The sequence below is a fragment of the Lycium ferocissimum genome, chromosome 11, assembly GCF_029784015.1.
Source record: "Lycium ferocissimum isolate CSIRO_LF1 chromosome 11, AGI_CSIRO_Lferr_CH_V1, whole genome shotgun sequence".
NCBI lineage: Eukaryota > Viridiplantae > Streptophyta > Magnoliopsida > Solanales > Solanaceae > Lycium > Lycium ferocissimum.
This window is the reverse complement of record NC_081352.1, coordinates 34,110,982-34,137,471: the sequence shown is the minus strand read 5'-3', so window position 1 is coordinate 34,137,471 and position 26,490 is coordinate 34,110,982. Positions and strand designations below refer to the sequence as shown.

Here is a 26,490-nt window from a genome sequence, read left to right as displayed (position 1 = left end):
TTTTAAAAACCATTAATTATTTTTTCACCCCCTTGATTTTTCCTCTCTCCTTTACCAATTTCCCACTTCCCGAAAAAAAATATATATATATATATCAAAATTCACAAAACCCTAGAAATAATATGGGATATATTGCATTTTTGGTCCCTCAATTATCGAGAAATTATGATTTTAGTCTTTATAATATATAACTAAGAACCTTAAACCTTCAATTACTTGAATCGTGCACTTTTGATCTCTTTGCTTGTAAAAATTCACAAATATACCATAATTATTAACCGTTCTATCACTTAATTACTCACATGTTATTTCATATTTGACGTAATGTATTTCTATAAATAGTCAAATATAACATATTTTCTATATGAAGGGATCAAGTACTCACATTTTAATTAAGTGACGGTTAAATATATCGAGTTATATATCACAAGAATGGAAACAATCTCTCTATCCCGTAAAGGTAGTCGTTAGATCGGTATACATTCTACCATCTTCAAACTCAACTTATGAATTACATTGGATATGATATTGTCGTATATATATCACAAGGACCAAAAATATAATTTATCAATAATTTAGGGCCCGAAAATACTATTACCCCAATAATAAAAGGAAAACAGGCAAAAAAAGAAAAAAGAAAAAAAGTGGGAGAGAGAGCCTCTCCTCTCTCTTTCTTTCTCTATTTTTCTTTCCACCCAAACACACCACAAAAAACAGTAGAGAGAGAAACCCAGTTTCTAGAGAGAGAAAGTTAGAAAAAGCTTTTTGCAGATAAGAAGAAAATCCTCATCTCATCTCTTCTTCTTCTTCTTCCATGGCTTTATCCTAATCCTCTCTTCAGATCTCATATTTTCTATTTTATTCTCCAAAAAATAATAACAAAAAAAAAAAAAAAAAAAAAGTCTCTCCTTTTTTTCAAACCTTCGGCTATGCGGCGGGGTAGAGCGGCGGCAGCAACGGCAGCGGCGGCGCCGGTGGCCGGAGAAGTGAACGGATCTGGTGGATCTAAAGAGATAAGGTTTAGAGGAGTTAGAAAAAGGCCATGGGGAAGATTTGCAGCAGAGATAAGAGATCCATGGAAGAAAAGTAGGGTTTGGTTAGGCACATTTGATTCAGCTGAAGATGCAGCACGTGCTTATGATGCAGCAGCACGTACACTTCGTGGACCTAAAGCCAAAACAAATTTCCCTTTACCTTCTCATCAAAATCAGTTTGTTCAAACACTTAATAATAATAATAATACTAACAACGATCAGTTTGCCAATTCCCAATTATACCCTCATGAAAATCACCCGATTATTTCACAAAGACCTACTTCAAGCAGTATGAGTAGTACGGTGGAATCTTTTAGTGGGCCTCGGTTGCCTGCCACGGTGCCCTTGCCTTCCAGGAAGTATCCACGGTCGCCACCTGTCGTTCCTGATGATTGCCATAGTGATTGTGATTCGTCTTCATCTGTTGTTGATGATGGTGATTTTGCCAACGACCAGGATAACGACAATATAGCTTCGTCGTCGTTTAGAAAACTGTTGCCTTTTGATCTAAATTTACCACCACCGATGGATGATGATGCATATGCTGAGGATCTTGAATGCACAGCACTATGTCTTTGATGAGATGATGGTTTCATTGACCTAGTTTTTTTTTTTTTTTTTTAATTTTTTGTTTGGGTGATGGAAAAAAAAAAAAAAAAAAAAGGGGGACCATAGAGATAAGGTTAAACTATTGTCTGCTATGAGTTATCATCTGTTGTTGTTATTGTTGTTGGAAGAGAATTCAAACTTGTTTAATTTAATTCTCATAATTTATGTTATGGGATTTCGTGATTGGTGGATGGATGGATGGATCAGTGTATGTTAAATTTGATCTTGTTATTGCGTGTCTTGAATTTATATGTATATTGACATGCAAGATTAGAGGGTAATTTGTGATGTTTCTTTGCTGCTATCATATTTGTATGATGTTGTATCATACCCTTTCAGTCTTTGTAACAATGGAGGCTTTATCTGATCTAATATCAGTTGAGAATTATTATTATTATTGTGTTTCTTAAAACTATATATGGGTTCTTCTCAGCTGAAGGAGTACCTTGTTGTTTGAGGTCGAATTTATATATATATATACTCACATGCAAGATTAGAGGGTAATTTGTGTTCTTTCTTTGCTGCTATCGTATGTATATGATGTTATTTTCTGCCCGTTTGGTCTATGTAACAATGGAGACTTTATTTGATCAAATATCAGTTGAGAATTATTCTTAGTTTGGGCTACTCGCTTTAACATTTCTTCAAATAATACTTGTTTTTCTGTATGGATGTATTTTCATTGCTTCGGAACACGTATGTTACTTTTGAAGTGTTGAACTTTTCTTGTGCTAACATTGTAATTGAAATTGGTTATCAACTTATCACCAGTTATGCTGCTATTTCTCCGAGTATGACGATTAGTTTCACCTGATAGCATCTGTGTGAATGTAAGTAGTGGTAATGTGATATAGTTGGACGAAAAGATCTATCAACTACAATTTGAAACTGGGAGTATTGAGGACTGAAAAAGTTAAAGAGTATTTCTCTTTTCTAGCTTTGTATGAATATGAATTCGGAACTGCTTCTTTTATCTGATGATGTAATCTTTTGATATATATAAGCATTAGAAGTTGTTTCTTGTTCAGCTTGAAACTACTTGCATTCGATGTTCAGTGGTGTAACCATTTACCTTGCATTATAAACTGGCTGTGCAAGATTTTCTCCGATGCATGGTTTTACGTGGTAGTTACATTTTTGTATCCTGCTTGGATTGTTTTGATCATGTCATTAATGTCGTTTCATCTTTGTTATTAGTTCTCTCTTTGGCATGCCATGGATGTCGTTTCTTTTACTACATTGTAAGCAGTATCATTCAGAAATTCATTATTAGATTTTGTTTCTCTTATGTCCTGCAACTTGTTTCTCTTTTTGGGTGTCATGCTTGAATTCTTTAGATTATGTCTTAAATATGTGACTTCAGAGATTCCCATTTGGTCAGCTTCACATCTTAGTTGCCTTAATAATGTTCTTATAGTTATCATTAATGCAGCTAGCCGCGATATATACTTGTTTTTATTTGTTAATGCTGTATGGCATCCCATGCAATGGCTTATGTAACTTGTTAGTTGTTACCTGTTCTCTGGTGTGTCATGTATTTGTAGAAATTTAGGGTTTAACTATTTCTGTTTGAGCAGATTTTCACATCACCAAAAAATGAGATGGAGTCTTTATGTCCATGCTTTTTCCATACGAATAACTGCATTTTGCACCTTTTGTTCTTGTTAGCACTCTGACAACCTATTGAGAAGTTTCCATGTTAGTTATTCATTTGTTTGAATGAGCATACTGCTTTGCCTAGACAACTGATTTTCATTTTAGTGATGACATTATTTAGTTTGAAAAGTACCAGTTGTGCCCATTTTGATTTGAATATTAGTAATGGCTTATAACATTGGTAGGGCTATTGCGTACTAGTGGGTAGAGACTAAGACATTGTCAGCCAAATGCTCCAGTTTTCGTGGATGATTTTGGATGTTTATCATGAGAATCACTATGTTTGTGTCGCTACCAATTAAGCAGAAACTATGTAGAAGACATGGTGCTGGTTTGTTTTTCAAGGGGATAATAATATTGGTTTGTCATATCCAACTAATAAAATTGCCCCATGGCTGTAGGCTATCTCCTGCAAGCTGCAACTTGGATTCAAGAGAAGTTAATGGGGAAACTTTAGACATGATAACAAAATAGAGCAAGTTGTTTTGTATATCTTCAAGAGGATGTAATTCAGCTCAAACAAACGAAACAAAACCCACAGAAAATTCCTCGTAGGTGGATAAGTCCAAACAGCTCAGCAGTAGCGTGCAATTGAGTTTTTTATCTGATGATCTGATCTACATATAAAACCAACCTACATTATTCAGTAAAAAATAAGAGGTCCTGTATTTTACCGGATAGAGCAGAATGAAAGCTCTCGTTACGAACTGAATTTTGCAAATTCTGCTAAACATCTCGAAGTCTGGTGCCTTTTTTATTTCCCTCAAAAGTGTTTGGTACCCGTTTGGAGACCCAACTAATTTGGATTCACCCCATGAAGACATATGAAAGGGCAATATTGTTTTCTCTTTCCGATGCTTGAACTCAAAATTTTGATTAAAAATAGAGGGATTTTGTTCATCTCACCATTGGTGAGTGTCCGCATGCTACCTTACCTAAAGAGATTTTTTTTTTTTTTAAAAAAAATAAAATAAAATAAGCAGAAGTAAAATCAAACTGACTTAAGTCTATGTTTATCCTTGAACAGATATGATCCATCATGTAATAATAATAGTGCACTTCTGGTCAAGATAACTATAACTCCAATTAGAGTCCAACAAACCTAGCTAACTAAACCACGTCAAAATTAACATGATCATTCTGATGGGAAAAGACAAAAAGCATGTAACTAAAGCCTTATGACCCTCCCTTTAATTTTTTTTTATTTTTGGTACAATTCCTTTATATACATTGATGTATCGAAATTTAGATACATAAAAATGGAAATAACTAAGCAATTGATGTAAGAATATTTGCATAAACCAAGTTCAATTATGATATTAGGACACAAAAATTTAGATTAGCAAGGAGTTGCATACCTATTTGAGCAATACCGCAGATTAACAAGGACTAGGTCCCATCTCTATTAACCTTTTCTTCAATATGGCGACGTCAGTGGGACAACTACCACAAAATACAAGTGATTTGAAATAACCGTAATAGTGTATTTATATTTATATAAAGGTAAAAGAAGGGATTTACATGTATTAATAAAACCGTGATGGGTCCTCTATTTACAGGCCCTAATTTGGTTGAACCCACACTTATCGCCACACTAGATTCACCAAACACATGAAGTGCATGACCCAATAATCAATTACACACTTATAATTGGGCCTATATTCATGGACTAACATCATAACCAAATGTTAAACATATCATAACCAAATGTTAAACATATGTAAAATATTTATAATGTAATTACATATTTTTCGTATAATTCAATCTTCTATCATATGCAACGTCAAGTTGAAGTTTGCTCTGCTTTGCAGAATTGGTAACCAAACTTCTTGTTGGCTATTGCCAATGAATGTAAGAAAGCTAAGCTTCAAAAGCTATCGTGGAGCGGACCTTCTTAGTAGCCAATTAATCTACATAATAAGCTCTTAAATATAATTTCGTTTCCTCAGAAAGTATATACTACTACTAAATAACTTATTTCTTCACGTGTCGCGAACTACATTTATCATGCAAAATGGTGAAAGTAAATACCCCTCCGTTCACTTTTTTACTTGTCCACTATATTACAAATAAATTTTCACTTTTACTTGTCCACTTTAACATATCAAGAGAAACACAAACTTTTCTTTCTTGTTTTACCCCTAACATTAATTACTCATTTTCAAATCTATTGAGACTATACACCAAATAATATGGGTATTATGGTAAAATATATACTCCATTTACTAATTTTAAAGAATGTGTAAAGTTAAAAGTGGACAAGTAAACTGTAAAAGTAAATGGAGGGAGTAAATAAGTAAGTAACCATGGTGATTCTGCTATGTGACCAGATGTTGGGAGTATATTAGCCTTATGCTTAGTTACCAAATAAGATTGAGGGAAAAGACATAAATATGTCTTTGACTTGTGAATTTTCAATCACACTCAACGTTCTGTCAGGATTCTATTAACCCTCGACATACTCCTTCAAAAGTCATACTTAAACCACAAAAGAAGTTAGTATTACAAAATTAAATTTGAAGGGCTCTCTGAAAACATCTCTTTAATTGATTAAAGACAATTAATTGCCCAAAATATCCAATTAAAATGAACATATTAAGCTCTTTTTTTTTTTTTTTTTTTTTTTTTTACCCTTCTCTCTCACGCCTTCGAGTAAGAGAGAGTGTGCTGGGTGCAATATCGCTCAAGGGTGTGTTTATTCCATTTTGAAAAAATACAGGGAGTCGAAAGATTCCTACAAAAGATAAGCGTAACTGAGAATTTGAGACAAATACGTGGAGGTACTTATGCCTCTTAAAAGCTTTTTCATTATATATGTGAGACAATATCAAAAATAAATCCAAAAAAACTTAATTTATTTTGTATGTCTTGATAAGTTTCCTATTGATCTATTTAAGCAATATATGCAATCTAAGTTGTCTATGCTTTTAGATAAGACCCGCCAATAAGGAACCAAAAAAAAAAAATGTATGTCTTGATAAGTTTCTATTGGTCAATTTAAGCAATATAAGCATTCTAAATTGTCTATGCTTTTAGATAAGACCTGCCAATAAGTAATTGCCCTGATCAATTTGAACTTGATAAACTATTTTCATTGGCAATACAGATGTCATTTTATTCAGCCTGTTTTTTTTTCTATCCACACCTTTTTTTTATTTTTCAATTCCATTCATTTGAGGAACGCACCAAGAGAAAACAGCATTTGCTTATCTGTACATGTTAAGTTGATTACTAATTTTTATTCTTTTGACCCCAATGGTTTTATACCACGTGTTAACCATCACTTTCCATAAAATGTACTTTAATTAATCCCATTGATTCATTGAATATTAGATTAATTTCCTGTCTAACAAATGTACAGAAGAATACAACTTTTTCTTCTTACTAAATGCATCTTTTAAAGAGTCGACATCGCATGTGGTTAAAATAGGGAGGGAGCAGGTTGGCCATCTGCTTAATTGAAATGTTTGCCTGTACACATAGGACACCTGTAGCCGATGTGATTTTGTCTGCTTGAATCACTTGATTTTTACTTTGCTTGGATCTTTCAAAATGTAGTTGCAGTCGTATCGAATCTTTTTTTTTTTTTTTTTTTTTTTTTAAAAATAAAACAAATTACTTCTAAAGATTCGATATGTTGTCTTCTTGTATCATTTGATCTAATTTTACGTTGTTCAAATCTTCCAAAAATGTCATCGTATTGAATCATCCAGAAAATGCATTACTTTTCAAAATCCAACATGTAGCCTTCTTGGATCATTTGATTTTATATGTTACTTGAACCTTTGAAAAAGTCATCATACTCATGTCAAATTCTCCAACAAACATTTGACAACACTTCTGAAAAATTCGAACAACATAATTATATTAGTATCAACATAGTTCTTTTTATTGGATTTTATTGTAGACGCTAAAGAATGGTATATAATTACTAATCTATTGTACTCTAAAGAGTTTCATGTAGTTAGTATGTGAGTAACTTGATAATATAATGCATATAAATGTATAAACACTTACGTAATGTTAACCTATTGTTACAAATTAGCCTGTGAGTGGATTAGGTATGCAATCGTGGTGGTTTTAAAAGCTTTTACCTTTACCCTAAATTGATATCCAAAAGGATATTTCAGCAACTCATCCAAATTAAAAGAATTAAACTTTTTTAATGCTTGAACCAAAATCAGGTTTAATACTTCGACTACTGCCTTCGCTATAAGTCTGGTTGACAAGGGGCTTTGCCTAAGATATGTTCCTTTTAATTACATCAGACTTCCATTATTGTGTGTTAACAAAGGGTTAAACAAAGTTATTCCCCTAAAACATCATATAAAATATTGGCTAGCTAGTATTATTAGAACTTTCTTTGTGATAAAACAGGTACTATCTGGGCTGCAAGAAAGACACGTATTGGTTTGTGATTAGATTTCTTTAATCTGTTTTTCTTTAATTAAAATCAGTTTAGCCAGAACTTTCATCCAAATTTATTTCAGTGTTCTTTTTCTTGGGTTTCATTTTTATTGTGTCGCTAAAGAATGTGTATAGGTTACTAATCTACGTACTTGAAAAAGTTTCATGTAGTTAGTTTGTGAGTAACTTGATAATATAATGTAAATATATAAATTGTAAGCGTGTAAATACTTACATACGCATGCTTTAAGGAAGTAGGTTTAATGTACTACTATCACAAATTAGCTCGTGATGAGTGGATTTGGTATGATATCGTGGTAGTTTTAAACTTTATTCTTATCCTACATTGATATTTATCTTACATTATTCTCATTAAAGGGTGTATTCGCCACTAATTTGTATTATAAGAAATTAACCTTTTTGAATGCTTAAATCTTAACCAAATTCAAGCTTAATTCGTAGATTACTGCCTTCACTATAAATCTGGTCGACAAGTGGCTCTGCCTAAGATATGTCAATTTTAGTTAAATCAGTGTTGCTCCCAAACGCACACGCAAGTATACGCGGTCGTACAAGTAATATAGGATTTTTAAGTTCAGGTATCGATCCCACAGAGACTTATAATCAACTGTTTACTAAATTAAACGATACTAATTATCTACACAAGAAGCAAAATCCAAAGTTATATTTATAAACTAACTAAAAATAAAGTAAAAACAATTAATGAACTTCAAACAAGAAAGAACGGAATCTTTATCGGAGAGGAGAAAGATCTAGGGCTACGACCACTAACAATCCAGTTGAGTCTTCAAATCGTTCTACCTATGGGTTACTATATCTTCCGAGTTGCTCACAAGCCTGTAGATGCTACTATAACGCCTATATTCGTATGGACGCTAGAGATACCAAGAACGCATTTACTTCTCCGTATTCAACTAAGCAAGGCTAAAGGGTATATTCCTATCCTCATTAGCCAAACGATTAATCGAACAAGCTCTATTTATTCTTATTACGCATGCAAATTCCCTATCCCTAGTTCAATTCACATGCCACAGATAGTGTTTAATTAGTGATCAAGTAACCAAACAATTAAGATCAAGAATAAATAAGCAACCCTAAGATGGAAAATCAATAGGTAGAAATGATAATCAAACGTCAACTTTCATGTTTGTGTCAAAACCCTAGAACTAAAGAGTTTAGCTCCACATAGACATAGAGGAAAAACAACCAATCATCCGAATAAAAATGTAAAAACGAGTAATACAGAGAATAAAAGGTAAAACCCTGTAAGTAAAACCTCAGAATCAGCCTTGGCTCCAAAGTTTCTCTAGGTCAAAGTTCGACTAAGGGTTTCAAGTTTTCTAAAGTTATATAAAAATTGTGGCTAATGAAATATTTATAGATGTAGGAAAAAGCCTATGTGAAATAATTGAGTCCAAAATAAATTGAAAATGTTTTTGGTCCGAAATAATTTGTACTCGTCGCACTGTGTAAAGCATCAAAATTGGACGCTACAGGAAACGCGTCGCTGCTCTCAATCAAATTATGCATTTTTCCTTGTTTTGCTGGCTTTGACCAAACATCCTTCCTTGCAAATTTTAATACTCCTATATCAACTCATTACCAAATCAGCAGGTCCACACTTTTACTTATCGGAAAAGGGCCAAAATTACCCTTGAATTTTGGGAAATAATTTATCCATACCGTTCGTTATACTTTAGGGCCAATTATATCCTTAATATTATATTATGGGGTCAATTATCGCTTATAATGTCTAATAAATTTATGGCGTGGCATCATCGACCCTTCAAAATTATTTTCCCCTCAAATAATTTTTACCCACTAAAATAACTCAATCGACCGATTTATTTTTTTCGGCCAAGGGGTAATGGGTTGGGTCCGGATTGTTTGGAAAAAAATCGGGTTGGGTTGGGTTATTTTAGTGGGTAAAAAATTATTTGAGGGGAAAATAATTTTGAAGGGTTGGGATGATGCCACGTGAAATTTTGTTAGACATAAGGGTATAATTGACCTTATAGTATAATGTAAGGGTATAATTGGCCCTAAAGTATAATGAAGAGTATGGATGAACCATTTCCTAAAGTTCAGGGGTAATTTTGGCCCTTTTCCGTTTACTTATTGATGCCACATAGACAAACTTGTTTTATGTTCCATTTTCATGTCTTCAACGATCAGGCTTTTGTTTATTTAAAACCCATTTTTCCTTCTATTTTTTATTTAATTTTGCTCCAGATCTCTTCATCTTCACACCGCTTTATTCCTACATAATAAAAATATAATATTAGTCGAAATCACTATAATTAATACTCATAAAATGATTAAAAGTACTAAAATCTGAGACAACAAAAAATAAATATATGCATTTTAGGCCGAACATGAATCCGACATCCATTATTGTGTGTAAGCAAAGAGTTAAAAAAAGGTCATTCCCACTATGATTAGAAATGTGCTTGCAACAAAACAAGTACTATTACTCTATTAGAGCTGCAAGAAGGACACATGTTGGTTTATGATGAGAGATCAATTTCGTTTAGATTTCTTTAACCCATTCTTTAATTTGTAGTTGAATGAATCGGTTTATAGATTTTGAGACGAATTCAAAATTTGAAGTTTATGAGTTTCTTGATCTTTTACTTGTCATTGAGAACCCACAACCCTTTTGTTCTACTAGATTCGCAACTTAATTATATATGTACATATTTTGGCGAATTTTCTCATATATATAAGACTTGGATCAATGCTAATGGATTAAGTCAAGTCGCACTATATAGTATGCTTCCACCCCTCACTACAACACGAGGCATGTGTTGCTACAAAATAAGTTGTAGCTAAATATGAAATTTTTCGTGGCTAAACATTTTAGCCACAATATTTTTTTCCGTAGCATTCGTAGCAAAATGTAGCGTAGCTAAAAGTTAGCTACAAACTTTACATGGTTCGTGGCTAAGGACTTACACTTATTGCTACGAATTTTTTTTGTGTTGTAGTTGCGATGATAGAAATATTTTGCCACGAAAAATAAACTTATAGCAAGTGATTTTATTCTTTTGCCACGATGAATAAAAGTTGTAGCTATCTTCATATTGTAGCCACTAGATGTTGTGTTGTAGCAAAAGATTTAATTTGTTTGCCACGCAAACTCAAATTTTATGGTTGTTTCTATAGCTTAGTCTCGTGGCAATAGTACTCATATTTAGTTACGAATTAAAAAATTAATAGATATGAATTAAAGTATTTGCCACAAATTTTCTCATATTGTAGCTAAGAATTCACACTTTTAGCCATGAAATAAATAGCATTATAGCTAAAATAATCTTCATTTGCTACAGAAAGTAAAAAATTACAGTCATATTAAAAAATTACAGTCATATTCTTCATACGTGGTAATTGCGAGAATATGTCTAGCTACGAATTCGAAAACTCATAGCTAAAACTCCTTACTTTTCTGTCACGATGAATAAAATTGTAGCAAAAGATTTTCTTTGTTTGCTATGGAAATAAAAATGTGTATCCATGTTTTCATTCGTGTGGCAAATATATGTATTTTTAGCATGAATTCAAAAATATCATAGCTATTAATGGAAAATTTTGCCACGAAATGTTAGCCTTATAATGTAAATGAGCATTCATTTTTGGCATGAAATTTATAGACAATCGTAGCAAAATATTTTCAATTGTATAATAAATACAACATTAAGAAAAAATGTAATATTCAACAATATCATTCAAAATAGTGAAACATCACTTTTTAAACCATCAATATACTTTTACAGGAGAAATAATAACTATTCATGTCTTCATTGATTTTGATGCTTCTGTCACTCCTCCAAAAGCTGCAATAACAATTAAAAAAAATAAGAAAATGATACAATAAATTATTCGTTGAAAAAATTAAACTTTATTAATATGATATTTTTTAGAGATCATATATTTACTGAATTAGTAATATAAAAAGATATAAATAAGCTACTTACGATTAGATTTGCATCATTTAATTGTCGACCTTGAGCTGCAACCATCATTCGAATTTTTTCTTCCCATCATTTACTCAAATCCGCTATCTTATTTCCTTTTCTTTCTTTATTTCTTCAATTTACACAGCTTCCCTTTTAACTTCTTCCACACGCTCGTTCGTTGCTTTTCTGATCGATTCTAATTGCTTTATGAGTTGTACCTTTGTTGGCCACCAAAATATTAACTAATATTTTTTCCGAGGTCATATGCACGGAGATATCCATCATTTTTATCATTATCATTTAAAAAAATCTCCTTTTTCTTGCTGCTCTTTTAATTGATCAAATTGATCCTACAATAAAAAAAAAATCATTGAAACATATATGCAAATATATACTTTCATGGAGATAAAGAGGAAAGCCACATTGAAATTAAAGTGGCATCTAATTGAAAGGCATCAACTAGTGTTCCTTGTTTTCTCTTGCGAGATTCCATGAAAACTTCAACATGAGAAGAAGTTTATCATCTTTTTTCTCTACCTGTGAATATACATAATCATATCATTAGTTGAATTTAGATAATGAAATATAATTTTTCTAACTTTGTTCAAAATATTATTTATAAGGGAAAATAGTTTTAAGATACAAAAATTATTTAAGAAACATACATTTCAACAATAAAAAACTAAATTTTCTGTTTCGTAAATGGCATTATATTCATTGATTAAAAAACACTTTCACAAAATTCTGAATGAGACAAGAAAAAAAAAAAAAAAAAAAAAAAAAAAAAAAAAGAGTACAAGACCGGGGCTCATAAGAATTATAAAAAAAAAAGACATACATTTCAAGAACAAAAAAATAATACTTTTTGTTTCTGTAAATGGCATTTTATTCATTGATTAAGAAAACACTTAACAAAAATATGTGAATGAGACCAAAATAATGATAAAAATAAAAAATAAAAATAAAAACGAGTGCAAGAACGTGGATAGTAATGTCAATTAAAACTACTTAGATTAATCAGATCCTCATCTCACCGGATCAAACCAATTTGTTTAAAACATAGGGGAAAACAAGTAAGAAAGCAAAGGATATAAAATTTACCTTAGGTATATGTCTCGAGAGCAAAAGTCGAAATCAGGAATTGAGATGGAGAAGATGACGGTGCCATTTTTGTTTTATTTTGAGGGCTTAGTCTTCTAGGGTTTTGGGTCTCTTATCTCTTTAAAATAGGAAAAGAATGCTATGATTTAGGGTTAAAATTTTAGAGGGAAAAAATCTGGAGGGAACTCTTTTGTTTTTTGTTTTTGTGTTGTCAATTACTTGTTCTTTTCAAATTTTAGGCATAGCTACGGTTTTTTCAAAATTAATTTCGCAATTTAGAGGTAAATTAGTGTAATCAGCATGTTTCCCTCCTAAATCTTAATAATCAGAACAATAGAAAAAAATTAGGTAAAAAGTTTGTTAAGAAATTACATTGTAATTTGATAAAAAAAAAAAAAAAAGTAATTAAATTTATCCATTTTGTCTATAACTTATTAATTATTGAACATTGTTTGAAGATAATACTTTTTTGATATAAATTACGATACAGATTCACTTCTATGTTGGTTATATTAAATTGTCAATACTTAATAGAACTAATTATAATTAAATTTTTAATAACCATTAAGTAATTGAATTAGCAGCAAATCATAAAGTTTTTGTCTTAATAGATCAGGTCAAAGGTAATGGACATAAAGAATACAAAAGAAATTTTGAATTTAAATTGTTAAAACTTAATACAACGAATTATAATTAAATTTCAATAATCATTAAGTTATTGAATTAGTGGCTAATCATAAAGCTATTTTTTAATTAAGAAATTCAATTGTTGGACATAAAGAACACAAAAGAAAGAATTTTGAATTTACAATATACCATTTATCCAGATCTAAAGTATCGATTCCAACAAATGTTGAACTAAAGCAAATTTTTGATGTCAAATGGTTTGCCATTTGAAATGAATCTATTATTTTGATTTGTTATTGAATATTGTAAGTATGCATACACAAAATTGTTGAAGCACAAGAGTAGGATGAAGCTTGAGTTGGGCTTACATACATATTTAGACATTGTTACCTATTTATCTAAATTATATTTAAAACTTACAATTACGAGTAAGATTCTGTGAAATTAAATCGAATCGAACTATTAGATTGATTAAGATATTGTTCCAATAATAGAGGTCCGAGTTAAATAACTGTTCTTGAAGCACTTGTTCAGGATGAAGCTTGAGCCTTAGTGATGCTTTATTCAAATTTGATATAAGTAGTCAATTAAATTAATTATATATAATCGAACAATTCATTAAATTATATTTGAAACTTACTAGTATGACCATGTAAAATTGAATCAAATTGAACAATCAACACCTTATTACATTAAATTGATAAAGGAATTATCCTTATTAAACACGTTCAAATCAAATAATAATTCTCAAAGCACTTGATCAAGACGAACTTGAGTGAGACTTCGAGTGTGTTCGAATTGGCTTTTAAAAAGTTGTTTATAAGCTAAAAGCCAAAAGATTAGATATAATTAGTGAAGTTTTATAATTTAAATTTGATATAATTACTTAATCAAACATTATTAGATATAATCATTATTTACTCAAATTATATTTGAAACTTAAAAGTCTTTCTGTAAAATTGAATCGAATCGAACTATGAACAACTACAATTACACTAAAATGTATCGTTTCAGTAGAATGGATCGAACCAAATAACAATTTTCAGAGCACTTGATCAAGGTTAATTAATTAATCAAAATTAATTACATATAACTCCTATTTATTTAAATTATGTATGAAATTACAAGATAAGAAAAATGAACACCTCTAACTACACTAACTCGATAAAGGTATTGTTTGATATAAGAGATCCGAGTCAAATAACAATTATAAACGCAAGATGAAGCGCCTCAACACTTATGTCTCGCCCACATCAGGTAAAATGACTCACCTCACGCCCACGCTTTTTAAAGCATTGGTTAGATTCCTAATAAATTATATTCTAGTTATTTATTTGCTATGTCGATAAATTATTTAATTAATTTGGTCGGCATAAATTTGAGCAAAAGAAATTACAACTTGTGTTAAAAATAATTATTAGCTACGAAATTTGATGACAACAATAAATCTGTGGCTAAAAGATTAGTATTGATACAACAAATTTCAACTTGTGTTAAAAAAATAATTGTTGTTGTTGTAGTAGTAGTTGTTGTAGTATCGACTTATTAAAATTATAATATACGATAAAATCAATAACTTGTTTTGCTTATTTAAATTGCATATAATTAGATACAAGTACATAATTGTTAAATGTGATATAATAAGATATTCAAATTTAATTACATAAAATTAAATAGTTACTTAAATTATGTAGATGGCTCCTACTAGCTCCCACCCCCCCCCCCCACCAAGAACCGCACGTGCGAGTTCCCCCGCATACGACTCAAGTGGCAAAGGCCCTTTCCTTCGTGCTTGGTAAGCGCTTCGCTGTAGCCAAGCTTACTGCTAGCCTATCGGCTAGAGCCAAGCTTCGACCGCGACTGCTCGGTGAGTACTACACGAGCTCGTAAGTCAAGTACGGAACGAGCCTTGTCTACGAAGCAGAGCGACCTCATCTTGTTTGCTTTTGGCGAAGCTTCTAGCTATAAATAATAGGAATTCTGGTATGCCAGGAATACTGTCGACCATTACAAGCGATAGCGAAGCCAAGCCGTATAAAGGCTGCATAAATTATGATGTAATAGTTATGATCTAATAGATGGGCAATGAGTTTTATGATAATGAATAAATTATTAAATTAGAAAAGGACCAAGCCATGGTAGCTTTTTTTATTTGGTTATATTAAATAAATATAACTAATTAGACAATGTAATCAAACACGAGCTTATAGGTGTTTAATTTTATATAATTAGTTATTTACACATTAATTAGATATAAATCAATTGTTTTTCTAATTGTGATTTTAACTCATAGGTAACTTAATAAAACTTCCAATATAGTTGGTTTTTTTTTGTTATGGATTTAAATATTAACCGTATTAAATTCTTAATTCTTAGTGCCACAAGATATAAGCAAAATATATTCTTATATTCAACATAATTAGAAAAACATAGCTTTTTTTAAAAAAAAAAAAAGAAAAAAAGAAATTGAAATATTATATTGTTAGAAAGGAGATTTCATGTTATTTTTTTAGCGCCAAAATTGGCAACAAATTTCATTTTTCATCGAAAATTCATAACTAATTATATATATATTTCTGTTTTTATTAGTGAAAATTTTGGAATTTTAAATAGATAATTAGTTACAAAATGTCATATGTCAGTAAATCTATTTATTTTTCTTTTTCTAGTGTAAGCATGTTCCTCTTAAGTAAATCTGAGCATGTGGTCATTTGTCAAAACTAAATGCACTAAAATTACCACAAAATTCTTCTGTGTATGAGTATTTATTTAAATATAAGTTTTTAGACATATTAATTTACTCTAAGTACTTTTTTATAATAACTAAGGACCACACATACATAAATCTCTCTACAATTATTAAAGTTTTCATAATACTAGTACTTTTATAAAAATAAGCATTTAAATATAAGAAAACTCTAAATAATTTCTCTAATTTGTTTTTGATAAATTGCTATCCTGATTTTTGTAACCAAAGAAAAACATTTATGTAATTAATTTATTATGATCAAAATAATATAATATGATATGATAGTATCTACAAGTGCATGAAGAAAAATTATAACTCGCCATGAAAATTTATTGTCTTTCTGATTTTGCGGATATATTATGTTGTCATAAAAAATAATTGTAGCTGTTATCCAACTATTGCTATTTTTTTATGACATGACATGAAAAAATCTAGCTATAATAACTTGAAATGCGTAACAAAAACTTATGTTCAACAAGTTTGTAGCTATTAAGCTAATTATTGCCACTGCTTTTTAGAACTTGTAGCAAAAATATCAGTTTAACTGCATTATCTTATTTCAAATAAATTTTTGTGGCTAAAAATATCACTGTTGCTACAGTAACTTCAAATACGTGGCAATAACATATTACTTGTTACGAAATTTTATTGTAGCAATAAGTTTGTAGCTATTAGGATAGTTATTGCCACGTATTTTTATAACTTGAAGCAAAAATATATCTATTTAGCTATAATATTTTTTTTCAAGTAATTTTTGTGGCTATAAGATTATTATTGCTACAATAACTTCAAATGCGTGGCAAAAACATAGGATTTAGCTACTATATTTTATGGTAGCAATAAATTTGTAGCTATTTTGGTAATTATTGCCACGGATGTTTATAACATGAAGCAAAAATATCTATTTAGCTATAATATTTGTTTCAAGTAATTTTTTGTGGCTATAAGATAGCTATTGCTACAGTAACTTCAAACGCGTGGCAAAAACATGTGATTTAGCTATGTCATTTTACTGTAGCAATAAATTCGTAGTTTTTTGGGTAATTATTGCCACGATAGTTCGCAACTATAGCAAAAATGAGGAATTAGCTTTGCCATGTGAGTTTTGTAGCTAAGAAATTTTACGAAATTGTAAATAGCCATGAAATTTTAGTTTTTGTGGCTATTGCTAAGTATTAGCCACGATTTTCAAATTTATAGCTGAGAATTCGTAGCTATAGATGCCTAATGTTGTAGTGCCTATTAACCATGGTTTTCTTTTATTCTTTCGAAGGCCATATTTATAATTGTGATATATATAGAAAACTATATGGATATGATTTTAGGACTTAAATCCAAATCCTGTGATTTAAAAAACATCCGCAAAAAATTGAAAAAGAAAGAAAGAAAGAAATGGAGAGGATAAAGAGAAGTAAACTCTTTGGTTTGTACATATATCTACTTCTGAATTTTATAATAATACCCATAAATACTACTACAATAAATATGAGGGGCCGAATGTCTGAATATTATTGGTCATGTCTTCAGTTCTACATCTCATCCACTAGCAAAAGCTTTAAAAACGAACTGTTGTGGCATTATCTGTGAGCTAGTTTGAAACACTTACTTCAACTTAGATTTATAGATTAACTTAGTATTTGTTTTTCCTTTTTCAAAAGATCCTCTAAAGCATGTGGTTAAAGACGTGACAGACCTAAACTTTTGTAAGGAATGACGTTACCCCTAATCTATAAGTCAAATCAAAAGAATTAAGACCAATAATGATACAAGGAGCAAAATAATTTGTCATCATCCTGGAAAAAAAATTATTATGAAATTGGAAGGAAAATTATTGAATACAAAAAGATTTATTTACCTTTTGTGTAAAGGAACCAGTGATACTCTTTATTTATTTATGGCGTGCAGTATTTTAGGAACAGTTCATCTAAGATATTAAAGGAGATAAATGAAGAGTGTTATGCTATTGACACAACACATCTATTTTGGACAAATAAAGTATTACGTAGTGACCTATCCTTTAAGGCCAGTTATAACAATTTTGTTATTTTTATAATAAATGTATTTCTATATCATGAATTGACATAATTCTCTTGTGTTGACTGTTTTGAGTGGTCTAGCTACTGTCCCCAACCAGATCCTCTAATGGGGTTTTGTCTAAAAATATAAGTCCTTGAATGAGACTACAAATTTATGAGACTACAAATTTAGCATGAAATATGCTTCTTTTTTGGTGGGACAGCGTAACAATCAAAGCATCATAAATAGAGGTGAAGCCAAATTTTTTAGTTTATAAATTTCAGATCATAATTTTCTTTATTTACTAGTTTTGAATTAAGTTATGTGTATATATTAAATAACTTTTTTAACACAACTATAAAGTTAGAGGCAAAATTATTGAGTTATGCTGATCTCATGGTTAACACCGTGGCTCCAACAATCATAATAAGTGGAGTAAAGGTTAATTTTGTTAGAGAAAAATATTTCACGTCCCTCATTAATTGTGTCAGAACTTCTAAAAGAATTTATAATATCTCGTGGCCACAACCATTATCTTAAGTTTTTTGATTGGACTCTCAATAGCGCCGGCTAGAGGGTAACCTCTAAGGCCGGTGCTTTAAGCCCCCAAATTTTGAGGGCCCCATTTTCTAATTATAGTATGTGTGTATGATATTTATTTTTAAAATAAAAATTATGAAAAAGTATAGTGTAGAATCTGTGAAATATTTACTTTCTCCATTCTAAAATAATTGGTATCTTTCACTTCTCGAGAGTCAATTGATTAATATTCGAAGTTAAATTAGATTTGATTAATTCAATATATTAAAAGTTATAAATTCAAAAACTATACGAAAAGTATTGTAAGTTACAATTTTTTTTTAATATCAATCTTATGAAAAGATACATCTTAAAAATGTCGATCAAAATGTTGCAATTTGACTCTTAAGAAACCAAATATGAAAAGTATGTTGGGATGGAACGAGTAAAAAAAAAAATTTTGAAATTATGATTGATATTAGTGTTGAAAAAAAAATTCATTTAGATCTTTACATTACCTCTAAATATAGATCTTTTTAGGTCATTTACATTTGTTATTCGAGTAAATGACACAAAATAAATTAAGGTCTCATATTGCAATTTGACTTTAGGCCATCAAATTTATTGAGCAGCCTTAATTCTCAAATTCCTTCGTATGAGTTATGTTACAATTCACAACTAGACTTTTAAGTATGTTACAACTGACTTTTTCTTTACTGCTCCTCTTCATTAACCTTCTCTCTTTCTCTGCTTAAAAGCGAAAGAGACAAAAAAAAATTGGTCCATATATAAAACCAATAATAAAAGAGTGTTCTAGAGAATACAGTTCATGTCTTTTACCGATTGTGTAAGGATTTTTAGTGGAGTATAATAATATCATGCACTGTTCCGCCCCTTACCTTCAAAATTTGAGTTGAATCCGCAATTTTCTCCATAAATTTTCCAAGGCTAAGAGTAAATTGTTCAAATGGCATATATATTAATTATAAAAAGCAAATTCAGAATCCTATGTAATAGACTCCATTACGGCTTTAAAAGCCAGTTGTGTTATTTTTAGCTTGAAGCACCGTTGACTTCACTGTCAGTGACATGTTTACGAAATGTACTGACACGAAATATTATTTTTCTAATATGAAAAGTGACATGTTTGGCAAACAACTACTTTGCACACAAGAAAAACACAATCATAAGACATCTAAAACAAATTAATTGGATTGCAACCAATCGGACGGTTCAAAGTAATGGAGGTTGATTGGAAGAATCCAGAAGAAATCCAGTAATGTGTACGCGTTAGACAACTTTTCTGCTTTGTTTTGAGGATGATGAGGAACTAGATTCGTCCAAAAATATTTAATAAGAAAAACTCTAATATTTCAATTTAGTTTAAAATCACAAATTGGAAATTTTTTTCTTACTAAATTATATGTCAATTAAGCTAAGTCACATAAATTAAGACTAAAAGAACGCTAACTACTAAGATCTAATTTATTTGCACTTAATGAAGTTTTGAATTTCTTAAATTTTAGATCATTTAGTGCATTTGTTTATAATAATAAGATTTAAGCATTTATTTGATGAGAATGGTCGATCTTGAACAAAATTTTAATAGTATTAAGAGGTATTTTCGTGTAGATGATTTTCACCACCACCACTAACCACTTTTACCATCACAATCACCATCACCACTATCAACCACCACCATCGTCGTCAACGACCAACCACATTTGCCATCACAATCACCACTAACAATCACCGCCAGTGCCAACCAGTATTGTCAGTCGCTATCACTCCTACCACCTCCATCATTATAATTATATCCACTGCCATCACCATCTCCATCTGTGCTGCCACCTCCACCATCATTATCAGCCACTACAGTCGATCCCTACTACTAACCACTACCACCATGACAACTAGCACCGCCGCCAACTATCACCAACACCATCGTCAACCACCACACATTCTTCAGCCACCAACACAGCCAACTACTAACATCAACCAACTGCACCACTACTATCAACTGTCACCATATATCATACCAGTTACTAAAACACCAACCACCTCCATCGCCGTTTTTAGCCACTAACATCAAGCATCACCACTACCACCACTACAAACCATCTCCACCAGTACTAGTGATACATATATATATATATCAAATAGTGACTTATTTTATTATATTTTTCTAATATTTAATTATTTTTATTTAAATTATTTATTTATTATGCTTAAAAATAAATTAATATGCATATTCAGAAGTTGGAAAAACAAACAATTGTAATTATTCAGTATCGAATCTCGAGATATTATCTTAATATTAATGCAAACAAATGGGGTCTAAGACTGTCTTTATGAATACTCCATTAAGGTGTAGGCCAAAGATGGTCTATATGAATACTCCATTTAAGGTGCATCTTAGTCTAAACCAATTACTACAAAATAAAAAATAAGACAAAAATAAATCCAAGGCATCTACAGTGCCACAAATTCAGATTTCGCGTTAGCTTCAATATCACTCTCAGCTGTAGTGTGCTGTATCTCCACATCAAGATTGTCCCCACTACCTTATATAAACCTTTCTCTCCAATAATCAAAAACCATAAAACCTCCTATTTCTGACCAGACCCACAAATCCCGGCGCTCTCTAATAATATTAATATTCTCTCTACAATTTCATCAAACACCCACAAAAAAATATTAATCTCTCTTCAATTTCATCAAATACCCAGCGATAAAAAGTTAATCTTTCACCAATTTCATCAAACACCAAGAAAAAAATCAATCTTTCTCCAATTTCATCAAACACCCACAAAAAAAAAAAAAAAAAAAGAATTAAACTATCTGCAATTTCATGAAAAACCCAGAGACAAAAAAATTAATCTTACTCCAAGTTCATCAAACACCTACAAAAAAAAAAAAAAATTATCAATCGCCCAGAAAAAAGATTAAACTTTCTCCAATTTCATAAAATACCCAGCCAAAAAAATTAATCTTTAGCCAATTTCATCAAGCACCCAGAGAAAAAAGATTATTTTTTCTCAATGGGGGACGAAAGCCAAAGCCAATCTTTACTGAACAACAAGAGCAAATTATATGCACGTAGTAAATCACATGCATACGATGAATTACGTGTATTTCGAAGATGGCTTAAGTGGATGTGTGTAGATCAATCAGACACTACATCTACTATTCTATCTTGGTTTGTTTTCATAATGTTTGCAATTGTTGTTCCATGTCTCTCTCATTTCCTATTGGCTTGTGCTGATTGTGATGCAAGACATGATAGACCTTATGACAACGTTGTTCAGTTTTCTCTTAGTGCTGTTGCTGCTCTGTCTTTTATTTGTCTTTCTGGATTTGTCAAGAAATTTGGACTTCGTAGGTTCTTGTTTCTTGATAAACTTTGTGATGAAAGTGAGACTGTCAGAAAAGGTTACATGGCACAGCTCAATGTACGTTTTTCTATTTCTTTTTCTCTCATATTATTTCCTCTTTTTTTTTTTTTTTTTTTTATTATTATTATTATTTTTAACCTGTCTCTAGTACCCTGTTGACCTCACTACAATCCTTGGTGTTTCTTTTTTGCTCAATTTTTGTCAAAATTAGCTGACTTGCTTTTTGTGAATTTGATGATCTTCTTTGTTTTTCCTGCTGAAATTACAATCTTTTATTTTCTGTATTTAGTTAAAAAGAACATATTTTGAAGATGAGATTCTGAAGTATGTTTGATGAAAGAGATCCCCTGTTTCTGCAGAATGAATATGTAGGACAAAAGACTAATATTTCTTTACATAAATAGCCGGCTAGACTCACTTTTACTTTTTCTAGGCGGTATACATAGATTATACACTGATTATACACATAGTATACATAGATTATACATATGCCGTTTATTTTTAGTTTAAGTAGTTGGATGGGTGGCTATTTAGGTTAATTTTTTTTTTTTAATGGTTCCTTAAAAAAACAAAAAGGAAGGACAAATCTTTGCGCCTCTTTTTAGAAGTTTAAGTAATATCTTGACTGTCGTGATCCTAAAGGAATGGAGGAGAATGTCCTTTATTGGCTTTGTAGAAGTGGCTAGCGTTAACTAGAAGTTTCTAATATTGGAGGATATTTTCGGTTATTTTCTTTGCATTTTGTAATTTACGCTCCAATGCAGGTCATTTGATTTTTACAGTATTGATGTACGTAATTCGTCAGGATTTACTCAGCCAATAATACAGATGAGATGAACTTGATTTTACTATTTGTTTGCCTAAGTAGTCACTAAAATTGTATTGTCTCTTTGTTCTGCTCCATTTTTCGATACAACCACAGACACAGTTGTTATATATTCTTATCTAGACGCGTCTCCTTTTGTTTGATTTTCAAAACAGAAAAAAGTCTCTCAGAATTATAGATTGAAGAACATGATGTAACATTAACATTTTTCTTGATATGCAGAGATCAGTGAAGATCCTATTCATTTTTGTCATGCCATGTTTCGCTGCTGAAAGCATATACAAAATTTGGTGGTACAGTTCAGGTGGAACTCAAATCCCATTTTTAGGCAATGTCATTGTGAGTGACACTGTCGCGTGCATTCTAGAGCTGAGTTCCTGGCTTTACAGGACGATGGTGTTCTTCCTAGTGTGTGTGCTTTTCCGCTTGATCTGTTACCTTCAGATTCTCCGACTCCAAGATTTTGCTCAGATCTTCCATGTCGATTCTGATGTTGAGACAGTGTTGACAGAGCACCTTAGAATCAGGAGGCACTTACGGATCATTAGTCATAGGTATCGTAGGTTTATCCTGTTGGCATTGGTGTTCGTTACAGCAAGTCAACTTGCTTCCCTACTCATGACCACACGATCAACTGCTGATCTTCATATCTACAAGAGTGGTGAACTTGCGGTATGACTTCTCATCAGCTCTCTTATTTGTCAAATGTAGGATCGTGTGCCTTGTTTTTTTAGTTATTTCTTTGCTAGAAAGCCTCTTTGATAAACTAAGTCAACACATGGGACTTACAGTTTCACTTGGACATCGATCACATTTTTTTTTTTAATAGCATTGAACTGTACTTCACTGTCCAAGCCTTTCTAACAATAGAGCAAATATACAACTAACATTCCCCACCATTCTTTATATAAGAATGTGGTTTCACTTCAAATCAGACACTTTTCAAGATGACTGGTAATAGGCTTGTTGTATCCTAGTTGTCTGCTATATCACGCCTCAAGCTTTCTTTATTTTTCTTTATTTTTCATTTACTTCATATCAATTTCTAACATGGGGAAAAAGCCTTAGTCTTTTGCCTTCCTGGATCGTCACACTTAATTGCCAGTGCTCTAACTTGAAGTAAACATCTTCTTCTTGATATGCAGCTATGCTCTGTGAGCCTTCTTGCTGGGCTGTTAATATTGTTGAGAAGTGCAGTAAGGATTACCCATAAGGCACAATCTGTTACATGCTTAGCAGCCAAGTGGCACGTGTGTGCAACAATAGATTGTTTTGAATCAGTTGAGGGTGAAACTCCTCCAATATCTCAAATAACCAGCAACCAAGTTTTCCCTGTGAGTTCCGAAGAAGGATCATCTGAGGATGTTGGAGATGAGGAAGATGAGCTCGACAACACAAAATTTGTCCACTCATATGCGTATAGCACACTTTCATTCCAGAAAAGGCAGGCACTAGGTATGATGGTTTTACTTGCTTTTTTATCCCCGGTGTTCAACCTACGTTGCTTGGGCTCTTCAAAGATGCCGACGGGAGTTTGTCGGATCCTACAAAACTTGTGCATTTTGGAGGATCCGACACGAGTCCGGCAACCTTTTTGGAGTTCTAATAAACAATTATTTTCAATATTAATCCAACTCCTCAAATGTGAGAATCAAACAAGCAACCGATTTTTATTAGAATCACTTTGTACGTCCTTGTTAGAAGCACACACTCCTCTGAACTCCAAATTATCCACATTCACCCATAAAGCGATAACCTCTTCCTTCGCATCACGTCATGCGTTACGCGACGAAGAGATAGCTTTTAGTAACACTTCTTGTCCCTTCCTTTGAGAAATGCGCAGTACTATTAATGAGGTTCTTTATCACGTGTATTGTTCGGATCGACTAACTATAATTTTTTTCGCAGTGACATACTTTGAGAACAATAAAGCAGGAATTACTCTATATGGATTTATGCTGGATAGATCCTATCTTCATACCATTTTTGGTATGGAACTAGCACTCATACTCTGGTTGCTTGGGAAAACTGTTGGCGCCATTGCTTGAATCATTGGGTACTGAATTGCTATGTTTCTCAGATTCTCCAAAATCTTTGCCGCACCCGTGTCTGATACTCTAAAAATAGACATTTTCGAAAAGTCCAAGCAACATAGTTGAATTGAAAAAGGTTTTGTTTTTGCTTGTGCTGTTGGTGAGAGTGTAACATATTCAATCAAAAAATGGGTGTAACATAAGATGGTTGTGTTGTTCCTTTGGCACAATGAGAGATGGAATGTGAGGGTCAGGTTGTATAGAGCTATTTGATTTATTCAATTTTCTGTTACTCCTTGTACTGGATCTATAAGTGGTGAAATGATGTTATTTACTTGTGTTTTTTTCTTGCTCGTGTTTATGATCATGATCTAAATTTTTCTTGAGCCGAGGGTCTTTCAGCCTCCCAGCCTTCCAAGGGAGGGGTAAGGTCTGCATCTACTCTACCCTCCCACACCCCACTTGGGGGAATACACTGGGTACGTTGTTGTTGTTGTTGTTTATGATCATGATCTTAATTTTTCTTCTCGACACTTTTTACCTATTATTTGAAAGAGTTCACTTATATACACCGACAATGAAGACAATTTTTATATTATCAGGTCGGTCAAAAAATGACAAGAGTACCATAGTGAAAATAAGAGGTCACAATTAGGTGTTGTAGCAAGTAGGGGTGTCACTGGTACGGTTTGGGCGGTTATTTTATAAAATTTATACCATATCAATTTTTCGGTTATTTTATTTTGTAAAACCAAAATTGGACTTTTCGAAACCGTCCCATCATCTCGGTTTTTCTTCGGTATCGGTACGATTTGGTTAATTTTTCAGTATTTTATAAAAAAAGGTCATATAGAATTCACAAGTAGAAGTTGTACATGATACCATGCACACTTGTATAAGACTTTGGCAAGAACTCTCTAGACATTTGATTGTTTAAAAGGTGAAGAATTAAGAAAATATGAATCACGACAAGAATAGAGATCCATCCCACTATTTCATAGTAGTGTGCGATAATATTAAATAAAGACAAAAATTTAGATCACACGAACGGGAAGTAATCAATCAAGATGAGACACAAGAACTGAGTCTAATAAGATTCGGTATCTAATAAAAGAATTTAAATCATAAGAGAGAAAAAATATCTAATACCTTGTAGCTTGCTACTAAAGATTGTTGGAATACCTTATAATTAGTTACTACTTGAGGTGCATGCTAGAACTAATTTAGTTTCAATAGGGGTAACATAACAGGTTTCGTAGTTTCATTAGTGTTAATTACTTGTTGCCGACTTGTAGTCATTTTCATCATCGAAGGCACAAGGTGAAAAATTTAATGGTTTATTAATTTTAAACGTGAATATATAAAATATATATTACACCTATAAATGTATTCGGTGTGGTTTGGTATTTTTTCAGTTTATTTTTATAGAATAAAAGACCTACCCAATTTTTCGGTACGGTTAGAAATTTATATAAAAATCGTCGGTTTTATTAAAAAAATTAATAATCGATTCGGTACGGTACGATTCGGTTCGGTCGGTT

The 26,490-nt window shown here is 31.6% G+C and overlaps 2 protein-coding genes and 1 long non-coding RNA gene across 3 annotated transcripts; 2 read left to right on the top strand and 1 right to left on the bottom strand.

Annotated features, from left to right (window-relative positions):
• The first annotated feature begins 633 nt into the window (after positions 1-633).
• LOC132036054 (ethylene-responsive transcription factor 3-like) lies at positions 634-1,834 on the top strand. The gene has a single exon (XM_059426283.1). It carries the CDS (start codon positions 930-932, stop codon positions 1,611-1,613), a length of 684 nt encoding a protein of 227 aa, XP_059282266.1. The 5' UTR covers positions 634-929; the 3' UTR covers positions 1,614-1,834.
• A 9,608-nt stretch (positions 1,835-11,442) lies between these two features.
• On the bottom strand, positions 11,443-12,882 carry LOC132037847 (uncharacterized). The gene is made up of 3 exons (XR_009410055.1): positions 12,785-12,882; positions 11,702-12,033; positions 11,443-11,560 (listed from the first exon to the last, which is right to left on the bottom strand). It is a non-coding gene; the product is annotated as an uncharacterized LOC132037847 (long non-coding RNA).
• An 8,727-nt stretch (positions 12,883-21,609) lies between these two features.
• On the top strand, positions 21,610-25,283 carry LOC132036457 (uncharacterized). Its single transcript, XM_059426805.1, has 4 exons — positions 21,610-22,147; positions 23,139-23,588; positions 24,062-24,371; positions 24,825-25,283. The coding sequence occupies exons 1-4, from the start codon at positions 21,737-21,739 to the stop codon at positions 24,962-24,964; spliced, it is 1,311 nt and encodes a 436-aa protein (XP_059282788.1). The 5' UTR covers positions 21,610-21,736; the 3' UTR covers positions 24,965-25,283.
• Positions 25,284-26,490: the final 1,207 nt, after the last annotated feature.

Bases quoted from the DNA above. Each gene is read 5' to 3' on its own strand.
- LOC132036054 (XM_059426283.1), top strand. From the start codon at position 930: ATGCGGCGGGGTAGAGCGGCGGCAGCAACGGCAGCGGCGGCGCCGGTG.
- LOC132036457 (XM_059426805.1), top strand. From the start codon at position 21,737: ATGGGGGACGAAAGCCAAAGCCAATCTTTACTGAACAACAAGAGCAAA. The intron at 22,148-23,138 runs GTACGTTTTTCT...CTTGATATGCAG, and splicing joins GTTACATGGCACAGCTCAAT to AGATCAGTGAAGATCCTATT. The intron at 23,589-24,061 runs GTATGACTTCTC...CTTGATATGCAG, and splicing joins ACAAGAGTGGTGAACTTGCG to CTATGCTCTGTGAGCCTTCT.